At 44.9% G+C, this 13,119-nt stretch overlaps 1 protein-coding gene across 2 annotated transcripts in view; it reads left to right on the top strand.

Annotated features, from left to right (window-relative positions):
• The window catches only part of BAIAP2 (BAR/IMD domain containing adaptor protein 2), a 179,295-nt gene extending 167,610 nt beyond the window's left edge, over positions 1-11,685 (top strand). Inside the window, exon 15 of one of the 2 annotated variants that reach the window (XM_044001249.1) lies at positions 9,737-11,685. Coding sequence is in view for 1 of the 2 variants with exons in the window: in XM_044001247.1 (XP_043857182.1) it covers positions 9,737-9,806 (70 nt within the window). In the remaining variant the exon portion in view is untranslated. The remainder of the gene's footprint in view (positions 1-9,736) is intronic. The other variant, XM_044001247.1, reaches the window with a different exon arrangement.
• The last annotated feature ends 1,434 nt before the right edge of the window (positions 11,686-13,119 follow it).

Raw genomic sequence — 13,119 nt, 5'->3', positions numbered from 1 at the left:
TTAAGGATTTCCTTTGGTGTGTCTTGGCTCCTTGTATCGATGAGGTGCAGAGTGTGTAGCTTTTTCTCAGGTGCCTTTTTCATCTGCACAGTCTGGCCTGAGCCCTGGCCCCTCTGAAGTAGGTGAGTATTGCCTGGAGCAAGCAGGCCTGGGGATGGAGATGATGCTCCCTCAGCCAATGGGCAGGGAGGGATGGGGTATGCTGAATCCCCAGTTGGAGTTTCCCAGCTCCAGTCTTGCCCTGAGCCTGAGGAGTAGCAGCATTTTGTGATCTGTTTCCAAAGGGCTGCCATGTGGCTGGACCTGCCCGCCAGGGAGCCAGGAGATGAGTGTCTACCCCCCCCACCCCATACACACTCTCCCTCTCCAAGTTTAATCCATCAGGCAAACCTCGAACAAAATGTTCATTTGGTTGTCTTGGCTGGGAGCCTGCCTCAGTGTGGAATGCGAAGTAGGTACCTAGTTGGAGGTGTGGATGAGTTGTTGGTTTTGTGTCTGTCGGAGCTCAGGGTCATGTTGTGAGAGTCACCGTCTGGCCACTTTGGCTCAGCTGAGGGGATGCTGGGCCAGGGACCCCAGGAGGCCAACTCCTCTGCCCACTGCTCCCCCCTCAACTCAGCTGGTGGGATTCTGTTCTTGCTTGTCTGTGGTCGTCCACCCCACTCCCCACCCTGCCAACTTCCTGCCCTTCCAGCTGGGTTCCAACATGTTTTGTCTAATCTCCCTGCCTCTGTTTTCAGAAGATTTCTCTGTCCCAGATTTATAGAATGAGAAGAATGAAATTTCCCAGGCCAGTTGTCTAGCTTAGAGAGCTGCTGCTTTCATTTCAGGGAGAAATGCCTGCCAGCCCAAGGAATACATGGCTTCCTCTTGAAACAGGTCACTAAATAGAGGGGCAGTGAGGGAATGACCTCGATGCTATAAAGAGTAACCCTAATAATGACAGCTTATGTGGATATAGCTCTTTATGGTTATAAAGCACAAAATTAGATTTCGTTTGATGCTCCCAAATAGACTTGTGAGAGACTCAGGGTGGGTATTACCCCCATTTTGCAGATGAAAAAACTGAAGCCCAGAAAATCTGAATAACGAAAAGCTTGATCAAACCAGACTGAAACAAGTCTTCCAACTTGCAGATCTGTCCAGTGCTCTAGGACCTAACCCAAAGCCAGGTAGCCCTCACATCTGTACCTCCTTCCTGCCCCCAGCACTGCTACCCCCAAACTGTGCATCCTTGAGACAAACAGGAGTGATTTCTTTCCCCTCAAATCCTTCCCCAGCAAGCTCAGCAGCCAGGCCTGGAAAGGAACATCTCCTCTCCTCTCCTCTTAAAATCCAACTTCTAAGCCCTGAGCTTTTGGACTTTCATTCAGCCTAGCTTGCAGATACTTCTCTCCCTTAATCCCCTTTCTGTTTTTGTCTCTGTTTCTCTGTCTCTGACTCTCCCCCTCTCCCCTAACCACCTCATTCAAGGTGGACTGCCCCCAAGTACTTTTCTCTCCTTCCCCTTTCACAGAGTAATTAGGAGGTTCCATCAAAGTTCTGCCCTCCAAAGTACCCCCTCCCCCTGCCTGGGCTGGGCTGGGCCAGGCCCCCATCACTATGTCCAAGGCTTGGTCACCAGTCAGCTGGGTCACAAGAGAGATTAAGAAGGAAGAGAATGAGGACCACTCTAGGTCATAGGGTTGGAAGACTCCCAGTTGTGGCCGGAGCCCTTTACCTTTGATCCTACTTGGAAACAGTATAACTGCTTTCAAGTGCAGCACTGACCTTTACACTTTGCTGCCTCAGAGTTTTATCCTGGGAGAGTTGTAGGAAGGAAGTCCAGAAGAATCCTGGACCCCTAGGGAGCTGCCCACAAGGATGCCGAGAACAGTGGAGCACAATGCTGTCTACTCAAGATTCCCTGTGCCAATGTAGAAGGCTCATTGGTGGCAAGGGCAATTCCCCGCACTGCTGAGAAATCTAGCACCACTTCTGTTCAGGTTTTCCCTTCCTGAGGAACTGGCAAGCAGGTGTTTCAGGGAATTTGTCTGCTCGGTTTGCACCCCGATCTCTATTCACACACACTGTTCCTTAGGTGAGGCCCACCCTGGGAGGCAGGGCAACTCCAGCCCAAGGTCTAACATGTCAAGAGTCCTTTCCAAAGAGGCTATTCCACAAGAGATAATGGAGTATTGATTAATCCAAACCTGATTTGGCTGATTTCCTGAAATTACAGTTAACCTCCACCCAGAGATAGCACTGAATTGAGTACAGTATTGGAGAGTTACCATTTTGGAAACTGCTAGGAATAGTTTTGTATTTTAGGGGGTAATTTTCTAGTGCCTTTTACAAATTTGAGGTCACTTTTTAAAATGTTAAAAAAATTTTTTTAAACTTGATTTGATCATTGAATGTGTTTTACATTATTAATTTTCTTATGGAGGAGGTTGGACCCTCATTTGAGTGGCAGAACTCCTGGTGTGGAAACTGCCTGTGCCTCAGCCTCATAGGAGATTGCCTGGGGGCACTGAGAGCTTCTGTGGTTTGTCCATGACAAGTTAGAATGTGTCCAAGGCAGGGTTCAAATCCTGATCTTGACTCCAAGGCTGGCCCTCTATCCTATCCATACACACACACAGACATAGCATATATGTATGCCTACCTGCATGTGTGTCTATTGGTTTACCAATCACACATACGTTATATGTACAAATAATTTCACCAGCCAAAGATATAACTATATACATATATTTCTGTATAAACAGGTAAGATTCATAAATATATACATGCAGCATATATGTATGCATATGTATGTACATGTATATATTGGTTTACCAATTTCATGCATATTGTTATATACACAAATCATTTTACCAAATTTACAAACTAAAGATAGAAATATATATGCACTTATAAAGATGTTTATATGTATGCGATATACATAAACATGTATATTCATGCACAGAATGTGTGTATGCATATGCATGTATCTATTGGGTTGCCAATCATACATGTTTCATATACAAATAATTTACAAACGAAAGCTATAAATATATGTACACATGTAAATGTATACATATAAACATGGGTATATATATACGGCTGTATATGTATCTATATATTGGTTTGCCAATCGTATATATGTTATATATACAAATAATTCTACCAAATTTGCTAACTAAAACATGTATTTATACATATAAATATGCAATAGACATAAACATGTATATCTCTCTATATATACATACAAATCTAGCACTTATATAGCACTTTATTATTATTTTTTTTTTGGTGAGGCAATTGGGGTTAAGTGACTTGCCCAGGGTCACACAGCTAGTAAGTGTTAAGTGTCTGAGGCCGAATTTGAACCCAGGTACTCCTGACTCCACGGTCGGTGCTCTATCCACTGCGCCACCTAGCTGTCCCACTTATATAGCACTTTAAAGTTTGCAAAGCACTTTACAAATCTCTCTTTATTCTCACAACAACCCCATCAAGTGCCCTTTTTATCCCCACTTTACAGATGAAGAAAATGAGTCAAGTAGAAATTCAGTGACTTCTCCAGGGTCACATAACTAGTGTCTGAGGCCAAATTTGAATTCAGATCTGGTGGTCAGGAAGACCAGAGTTCAAATTTTTCCTCAGGTACATAGTAGCTATGTGACCTTGAGCAAGTTACAACTTCAGTTTCCTCAACTATCAATGGAGATCATAGTAGCAACTACTTCCCAGAGTTGTTGTTGGAATCAAATAAGATAATAATTATAAAAGCTTTTAGCACAATGCTTGGCACATAGCATGTGCTTAATAAATGCTTCCCAAATACAATCTGAGGACCAACCTAGCTAAGTTTGAAGAGGGTTGTCATCATAGGGTTGGACAATAGGTGCTAATTTTCTTTTTAATCATAGCCACTCCTCAAGAAGACTACATAATCAAGTGGAGAGATTGGGATGATGGAAATCACAAGGGGAGGAAAAGAATCCTTGCCCCAGTGAAATCATGGTTCTCACCCAATACGAGAAGACAAAAATGGGGAGGGGGGTGGAGAAGAAACCATGAACATTTAGGATAGAATAAAGAAAATGAGGTGTTCTGGATTTTATCATATAGAGAGAGCCTGCATTCCAAAAGCATGATGGGAGGGAGCCAAGAAGAGGTGAGGAAGAAAACCTCGTGGAAGCCAACTTTTGTCACGTGGACCTTTCTAGAATGAGCCTCTTTTTTCAGGGGGAGTGAGGTTGCTATTAGTCTCTGCTTCTGTTGTCCATCCTTCTTGAACCGATGAAAGCCAAAGGTTTGTCTATACCAGGGGTTCTTAACCTGCAGTCCATGGAACCCCAAGGGGGGAGATTTCAAGGGTTCCAGGAATTTCTTTTTTAAACACTTTAGCTAATTCTTTCAATGTAGTTGTTTTCCTTTATAATGTGCATTTTGTTTTATGCATTTAATGCATTTATGCATTGGTTGATAGATTCACCAGACCACCAAAGGCATGCACAATACAGAATAGGTTAAGTATCTCTGGTCTAGACAGAGACAGGCTTCTCTCTGTCATATTTATTAATTTATTTCACATTCCCATTTAGGCCAGTTTCCTCTTTCATGGGAAAATCACTTTCTAAGCAGAGCTTAGATTCCAATATTTGATAGTCTTGCTATGTCTGGGCTATTTGATGACTGTCAGAAGTCTGCTGCCAGATTTAGTAACAGTTAATGACTTTGGAGAAACCCTTTACAATCATAGGAAGTTCTGCAAGCAAACCAAGACGACTTCCCCATCACCTGCCATATTCCCTTTTCCTTTTCCTCCTCTTCTCTCCAGTCTTTTTTTAGTAAGCTCATGACGATGCTTTAGTAAGCATCCCATCCAGTCTGACCACAGGGTTAACACTATTGTTGTACTCATTGAATTCTTGCTTTTCCTGAAGAAAACATCTCCAGCACACGTGTTCTAACTGACTTGGCTCCTTTTGTTGATCCATGTGAGTGTCCAGCTCTACAGTGTCACCCTAGAGCAAGTTTAGAGCTTGGGGCACAGAGAGCCTTGTGCAGGAATGAGAACGTCTCCATCACGGCCTCTCATCTGTACAAATGTCTATTAGAAACACCTATTGTGTGCAGAGACCCATGCCAGGCACTTTCATTTGCTTTCCTATGAGTTAGCTTTCAAAAGAGTTGACGTGTCTGAAGAGATATGTAAACGCTAGCTATTATTGTGACATGAAAATCGGTCACCAGACCAAATACTTTACTGCTTTCTGTTATTTTTAAAAATGAACAAACATTTATTTTATGTCCCCTATTGAAGGGGATGGGGGGGGGGAAGAGAGAGAGAGAGAGAGAGAGAGAGAGAGAGAGAGAGAGAGAGAGAGAGAGAGAGAGAGAGAGAGGAAAACCCTTGTAGTAAATATGCATTCTTAAGCAAAGTAAAGAGACATTTAGATGGCTCAGTGGATAGAGCACTGGGCCTGGAGTCAGCAGGACCTGAGTTCAAATTTGGCCCCAGATACTTCCTAGCTATGTGATTGTGGGCAAGTCATTTGACCTCTGTCTTAATCCACTGGTGAAGGAAATGGCAAAGCACTCCAGTATCTTTACCAAGAAAACCCTATGGACAGTATTGACATGCTATGGTATACAGTCACAATGAGTCATACACAATTGGATGATGGAACAACAGAGCCCAGTAAAATCACTCATTTGCCTGGTGCATTGGATAGTTTTAGACTTGGAAGACCTGAGTTCAAATTCAGACTAACACTTACTAGTGAACAAGGCACTATCGGACTCACCTTACCAATAAACGTGGGATAATAATGCCTCACTTCAGTGGTGAGACTTAAATGAGATAAAATGTGTTCAGCACTTTGCAGACCTCAAAGCTCTCTATTTTTATGTATTATTTATGTTATATGGCTATTATACCTCATTCTGCATTCAGAGTCCTTCCCTTCTGTGTTTGGGGGTGGGGTGGGAGGAGGGGGCGTGACACACTTCATCTTCTGTCATCTCATGTCATGCTTTGTCATTGAATTAATCAAAACAGAGCTTTTGTAAGTAACTACAAGAGACTTCCTAAATGGAAAGGAAAATTTCACCACTCAAATTCAAAGTGGGAAGGTGGTTTGTTTAAAGATGGCTCCAGCGATGGCCTTCCTACCAGTCTGTGTTTTCAACTAGTGGCCATTGGTCCAGAAGAGTGTATTTCTTTTGCCAGAGCTCACAACCTACTCTACAAAGGGAATCACTGTGGGAAGCTTTGGGTTGGTTTAGCTTGGATCTTCCCCTTCACAATAATACAGTTACTTAAAACCAGGGTGTTCCCTAGGCACAGTGTAGGAATGGTTCCCTTAGACTAGACTTTTTTTTTTTTTTTACTAAAGGAAGCAACAAAAGAAACATAATTTTATAACTAGCTGGTATATAAACACTAGACTCCAGACTCGGTCACTGCATCCCCTTGGATAGTGAAGACCAGAAATCCTGCCCAGCAAATCTTGGCCTCACTTTTAAGGTGGGGCAGCTGGCTTTACCACACAGTGTTATAAGAGATTTTTAAAAAGTAGAAATTCAGTTATACAGACATATATATACACACACACACAATATATATACACACACATAGAATTAATTATCCTGAATTATGATAGATTTGCCTTTCAATAAATAATAATAGCTAACATTCATATAGAGCACTTTAAAGTTGGCAAAGCAACTTTGCAAATATCTCATTTGAGCCTCACAACATCCCAGGTCGGTGGTGGTGTTCAGTTGTTTTACGGTCATGTCTGAATCTCTGTGACCCTATTTGGGGTTTTCCTGGCACTCATACGAGAGTGATTTATAATTTTCTTCTCCAGTCCATTTTACAGATGAGAAAACTGAGGTAAATAGGGCTAAGTGACTTGCCCAGGGTCACACAACTAGTTAAGTGGCCGAAGACAAATTTGAACTTGCATCTTCTTGACCCCAGGCCCAATCTTTGTAGATCTTGGTTTCCCAGGACAAGGAAGGAACAAATGCTAACTTCTGCCAACTCCACAACCTTTCTTCTTGTCCTCATTCCTCTGTGCTTTTGAACAAATGGAGCCAGGAAATCCCTTGTTTGCTCATCTCTGCAAGAATAACTGGATGCTGCTGGTAGTATCTCCTCCACTTTCAGTCTCTTGAGACTTAATCAGGGGGGCAGCTAGGTGTCACAGTGGATAGAGCACTGGCCCTGGATTCAGGAGGACCTGAGTTCAAATCCAGGCTCAGACACTTGACACTTATTAGGCTGGATCCCAGGCAAGTCACCTAACCCCAATTGCCTCACTAAAAAAAAAAAGAGAGAGAGAGACTTAATCAGAAGTACAAGCACATCGTCACTCACCTCTCCTTCAAAAGAAGCCTGCAAGCAAAGAGGGCAGACCTGGGCAAACGGTGATTTATTTCTCCTTGGAGGTTCTGCATGTCCTCTTGACACGTGTAAGAACTATCGGGATTTGGTTGTGTATTCCTTCAGTTTTCTAAAATAGTTTTTGGGTGAAGCAAGAGCTATGCAGGTCTGTATGCATCTCTTATCTTCCTTTTTCCCCTTAAATCATTAAGAAAAAGATTTCTATAATCCCAAACCTTTAATTTTAAGAAGGAAAACAATCTTGTTCTTCCCCTCAAATTCTTCCAGTTTTCCCCCGCTGGGCATTCACAGTTGAGCCATGGCTCTTGCCTGCCTTGCTTGCTCCTGGCTTGGATTAGTATGATCTGCCCTCTTCCTTCCTTCCTTCCCCTGGTCAGGCCCCTCGAGATGAGTTTACACTTCGGCGTCTCCAGCACTAAAGGTAATATGCCAGTCAAGAGGTTTGGGGACCAGCTTCCTCTGGCTTTCCCAGGAGTCTGTACCTTAACCTGTCTGTGCCTTAAGTTGACCCGTTGTTATGTTGTGTCTGTGGTGTTGCTGTCCAAGGGCATCTCGTGCTGAACCTGGTCTTGTCCCCATCACTTGCTTTTTGGGAGCTCATCTTTTAAACCTGGCATCGCTTGTTTGGCCTGCCCCAGATGATACAAAAAAGAAAGGAGTCTTTATCCATTCCCCTGCCCCTCACAGCATTCTGTCCTTGTCTCGTCCATCATGCCCGCTTATGTCTTGTCCCTTTGGCTTTGACCCATGGGTTGGGCAGGTGGGTAGGTAAGGATGTCAAATGGGAGGGAAGTATGAGATCAGTGCCAGGGGCCCTTGATTCTCCTTGGCGTGGTTGCTGAAAGCTGTAGGGTTACTGCATTTGGCCCTGCCTTCTCCCAGGAGAGTCTTGGAGAGAGATGAAACACTCCCTAGAAACGTGGGTGGCCAATCTAACAACTGATCATCATTGTGATGTGGGATCCCTGCTGGAGCCTGAGATGTGACTGCATGATATATTTGTGTGTATGTGTGTACATGTGTTCCTGTGTGTTAGAAGCAATACAAAGGGCCGGTACTTGGGTGTACCTCCTGCTTGCCATGGGGCTTTGTGGAGTGATAGGGACAGTCGTCCATCTGTGTGTGTGTGTATCACATAATGTATCGCTAGACATAACATTATTGTCTGCATCTGTGTGTGTGATATAGAGAAATGTTCCTGTTGTGTTGGAAACCCTTCAAAGAAAGGTGCTCATCTGCTTTCACTGGGATGGTGTTTGGGACTTTTCGAACTAAACTCTTCTATTTGGGCCACATTTGTGGTGGTGCTTTTTAAGGTCACTGAAGACCCCTTTCCCAACGGCACCACTTCTTTCTTAACCTTGCTCCCATGTAGCAAATTTCTGCTTTGGTGATGGAGAACAGTTGGTGGGATACTCCCACCGAGCATCCTGGGTAAAAATAGTTTGGCGGGGGTGGGGGTGGGGACTTTCCAAATTCTACCACCCTTCCTGCCCACTCCAGTGGACTCCAGTGGTGGCTGACCATGCTTTGCTATCTCTAAGCGTCTTCCAGTAACTTAAGAGTACCTCCCCGTGGCCCCTTCTGTTGACAGAAGAAGCCAGAATGAACTGAATTTTATGGGGGAAAAGATTCTGATCCAGCATGTCCAGAAGAGAGCTTTGGCATCTTAGATATAAGAGCTCTGGGGCAGCTAAGTGGCACAGTGTATAAAGCACTGGCCCTGGATTCAGGAAGACCTGAGTTCAAATCCAGCCTCAGACACTTGACACTTACTAGCTGTGTGACTCTGGGCAAGTCACTTAACCCCCATTGCCCCGCAAAAAACAAAACAAAAAACCAAAACCAAATTAAATATAAGAGCTCTTGTGTTTGTCTCAGTGGAGAAAGCCCCACCCAGACCCATTATAGGAGAGGTGCCCAAAATGGACTTTTGTAACTCCACCACTAGCCCAATACTCGTCCTCCATTTGCAAATCTATTTTCAAATTAAAGTTCCTTGGAAATGATTTAACATCAGCCAGCCTTGCAGACAGTCTTTAAACTCGCAGGTCCACAGATATACTTGGCCCACCCAAAGATCTTAAATGACTATAATAATATGATAAATGGGGCCATAAGGATTTTTAAAAATAACATATCTGAGCACTGAGCTGGAATGCCTCCTGGCCCCTTCTTGCTGTCTGTCTGCAAGGCTTGGTTAGGCCTGACGTTGGGTGAAATGGGAGATAATCTCCCACAGCAAAGCCTTCCCCCCCTAACCCAACTCCCCCAAGCTTTCCTTCTTCCTCAGTAGGGATTTTGCAGGTACTCTTCATTAAAGACTTGCTTTTTCTTTTCTCTCCACAGAAATCCCTTTGCTAATGTTCAGCTAAAGCCAACGGTGACAAATGACAGGTCCGCCCCTCTCCTCAGCTGATAGAAGTCTTCTTTGGCTGGTGTCGTCATTTAGACCAGCACACAATCTATTTTGTAATCCTTTGCATGTTTTCCTGAGTGTCCTTTGCTTTCTGAGGGGCAAGGGGTGTTTTTCCTCCAGGCTGTTGTTGATTCTTGCCTTTTCCCCCAGGTTCCATCCTACCCTGGGCTGGATCCCAGGCATTCAGGGGAAGGGAGGAGGATGGGGATAGTAAAAGGTTTTCCTTTGAAATCACCTTGTCTGAAGAAATGAGTGAACTGGGACGAGTTTTCCCCAGAGCAGAAGAACCAATGTGGTTATGATCTAGGTGGGCTACTGAAAGTCAGAAAAACTCGGCTTTTTTGGGCTTTCCCTCTTGGGTCACTTAGTTTAACTCACCTCAGGAGTGGGCCAAAATAAATCACACCTCCCCCCCCCCCCAATCAACTTTAGAAGTTTCCTCAAAGGAATCAGGGCCCCTTCTGTGGCCCAGCCTCTGCCTCATCCCTCAGCATCTCCCTGACCCTGTCTTTGGACAAGAGTAAGACGTTTCATAAATCGGGGTTACGTTGGGATAGCTGGGGGAGGGGAGGCAGAAGGCAGGTACAGCTGCGATTCTAGCCCTTGCCTCATGGATATTTTATAGACTTCTTACTAGCTCAAAGTGCCAAACTCCACCAAAGCTGCTTTTCATGATCTGCATTATAGCAATAAAGTGGGTCCCTTCTTCCTTTGCTCACAGCGTGACCTGCCTGCTATAGTTAGTACTCATGCTGGGCCCCGTCCTTCTTAATTTGACTCAAGAGGGAAGGATTTAAGAAACAAGAACAACAAACCCACCATATTTGGTCAACAGGAAGGCCCTGGGACTCTTAAGAGGCAAAACCCTAACCCGGATCTAGGAACTTGGGCGGAAAGGTGATAGAGGCTGGGTTGGGGGCTGGTTCCTTGACCTAGGGATGAGGTCACTCCAGCTTCTCTCTCTGCAGCAGGAGAAGAGGAAGCAGGCCTCTCGAACCTTTACCCTATCCCACAGTAGCCCTCAGCTTTAGCAGAGGCCTCGCTTAGCGTGGCAAGTCCCCCTCACCCCCAATCTACCCATCACCTGATTGTCATCAGCCAGTGAGTTCAGCCACTGATTTCTTTAGCATTATTTGGGCTCGCTGTTACAATGCATTCCCGTGGTCTGTTACAGTTTTGATTTCAGAATGAGAGGAGAGGGGCAGCTAGGGGGCGCAGTGGATAAAGCACCAGCCTTGGATTCAGGCGGTGCTGAGTTCAAATCCGGCCTCAGACACTTGACACTTACTAGCTGTGTGACCTTGGGCAAGTCACTTAACCCTCATTGCCCCACAAAAACTAAAACAGAATGAAAGGAGAGCTTTGAGCCACCTCAAGAACATGGAGTCTCCTCCCTACATTTTTCCCCCTTAAATATAAAGGAACAACTCTTTGTTATCTATAATCTTTTGTTCCCCCCTTCATCTCTCTCCCCTCTTTGCTTCTGCAGCACTACGAGGCCCCCAGCAAGGCTAATCAAGGGTGAACTGGAAACAGAGAAACAGAGGATTTGGAGGAAGGGAGAATTATGTGAAAGGAGAGGGGGCAGGTTTAAGGCCAGTGGCCTGGGGGCATCTCCCCCACGTGCCGGCTCAGGCGGTTGGAACCTGGGCATTTTGTGCATCTGCACGTGGGTGCCCCTAGCTTCAAGCCTGCCTTCACCCTCAGTGAGCTATTATCCTCTATCCTCTACTCTGAGTGTGAGCTCTTCTCCCGAGGCCGCTGGCCCAGTGGGAAACCTTTGGGTGCCAGGAAGGTTAATATGGGAGCTACAGTGTGTGGGACCTGTGGCTGAAAAGCATCTTGTTTGGAAAAAATAATTTATAAGCAATTAAAAAAGCTAAGCAAAGTGTGTGGCCTATTTCCTCGCTGACTTGTAGGTAATAGCAGAGGTTCTCCCTGACTGGTGGCTCTCTTCTGTGACTTCTGAGAGAGGGAAACTTTGGTTTCGAATCCTGATTCGGGTTCTGACAGGATCCATGTCTTCACAGCTCCCTCCCAACCTTCCAGCACTCCCCTGCCCTGAGCCACTCCTCCTCTGTTCCCTATGGAATTGGTTCATGGATGGAGGTCTCTCTGCTTTCTGGAATTCAGGAAACATTTATTAAGGAGCAATTGGGCAGCTAGGTGGCACAGTGGATAGAGTGCCAGGCCTGAAGTCAGGAAGACTCATCTTCATTAGTTCAAATCTGGCCTCAGACACTTACTATCTGTGTGACCCTGGGCAAGTCACTTAACCTTGTTTGCCTCATCTGTAAAATGAGCCCGAGAAGGAAATGGCAAAGCACTCCAGTATTTTTGCAAAGAAAACCCCAAATGGGGTCATGAAGAGTGTATTGGATGAAGCACTGGAGAGTGTCCTCTGACTCCTACATATTTTGTTGTTGTCCTCGTCATTATTGATCTTCCCTATCCCAAGGCAGTTTAAGGCTGGGTTTTGTGTCCCAAAATGGAAGCATCTAGGTGGACGACGAGTTCAGATTTTCACCCACACACTGAACTATATGATCTTGGGCAAGTCACTTAAGTTCTGCCTCAGTTTCCTTATCTATAAAATAGGGATAATAATACCACCTGTCTCCCAGGATTATTGTGAAGACTAAATGGGGTAGGGGCAGCTAGGTGGTGCAGTGGGTAAAGCACCAGTCCTGGATTCAGGAGTACCTGAGTTCAAATCCAGCCTCAGACACTTGACACTTACTAGCTGTGTGACCCTGGGCAAGTCACTTAACCCCCATTGCCCCGCCCCCCCCCAAAGATTAAATGGGGTATTAATAAAATTTTTGCAAAGCTTTATATAAATGCCAGCTATTATGATGGTTCTGTTAGAACCATTCTTTTCTTACCACCTCAGGGGTTGCTATGAGAGGGGTTCACATGATCCTACCTGACATTCCCCCCTCCTCCCAAGCCTCATTTGGGCAGGGCCAAATGTAGGTGCCGAGAGATCCTTTGCTCTGGTTGCTTGCCCAACCCCCCCCCCCACCACCACCATTTGTGATGGGCAGGGGCCAGCTGAGCACAAAGAGAGTCTGGTCTAAGATATTTTAAAAACTTTATTATCAGACCAACGATATTTTACACACATGCTGGGGAGCTGTATGGAAATCAGCACTGGTAAAAAATACAGCAATTATGACCCGTATTGATAAAATATACAATAATAATAGCCTTTATCTTAATAAAAATATCCAAGACAGCTTGAGCCTCATGCAGCCTTTAAGTAGTATTTGGGGGTTGGGGGGGGTCTAGACCAGCAGCACCTGGTCCTGGT

The sequence above is a fragment of the Dromiciops gliroides genome, chromosome 4, assembly GCF_019393635.1.
Source record: "Dromiciops gliroides isolate mDroGli1 chromosome 4, mDroGli1.pri, whole genome shotgun sequence".
Classification (NCBI taxonomy): domain Eukaryota; kingdom Metazoa; phylum Chordata; class Mammalia; order Microbiotheria; family Microbiotheriidae; genus Dromiciops; species Dromiciops gliroides.
Note: the sequence above shows the minus strand (reverse complement) of the source record. Positions and strands in the feature narration are given on the sequence as shown.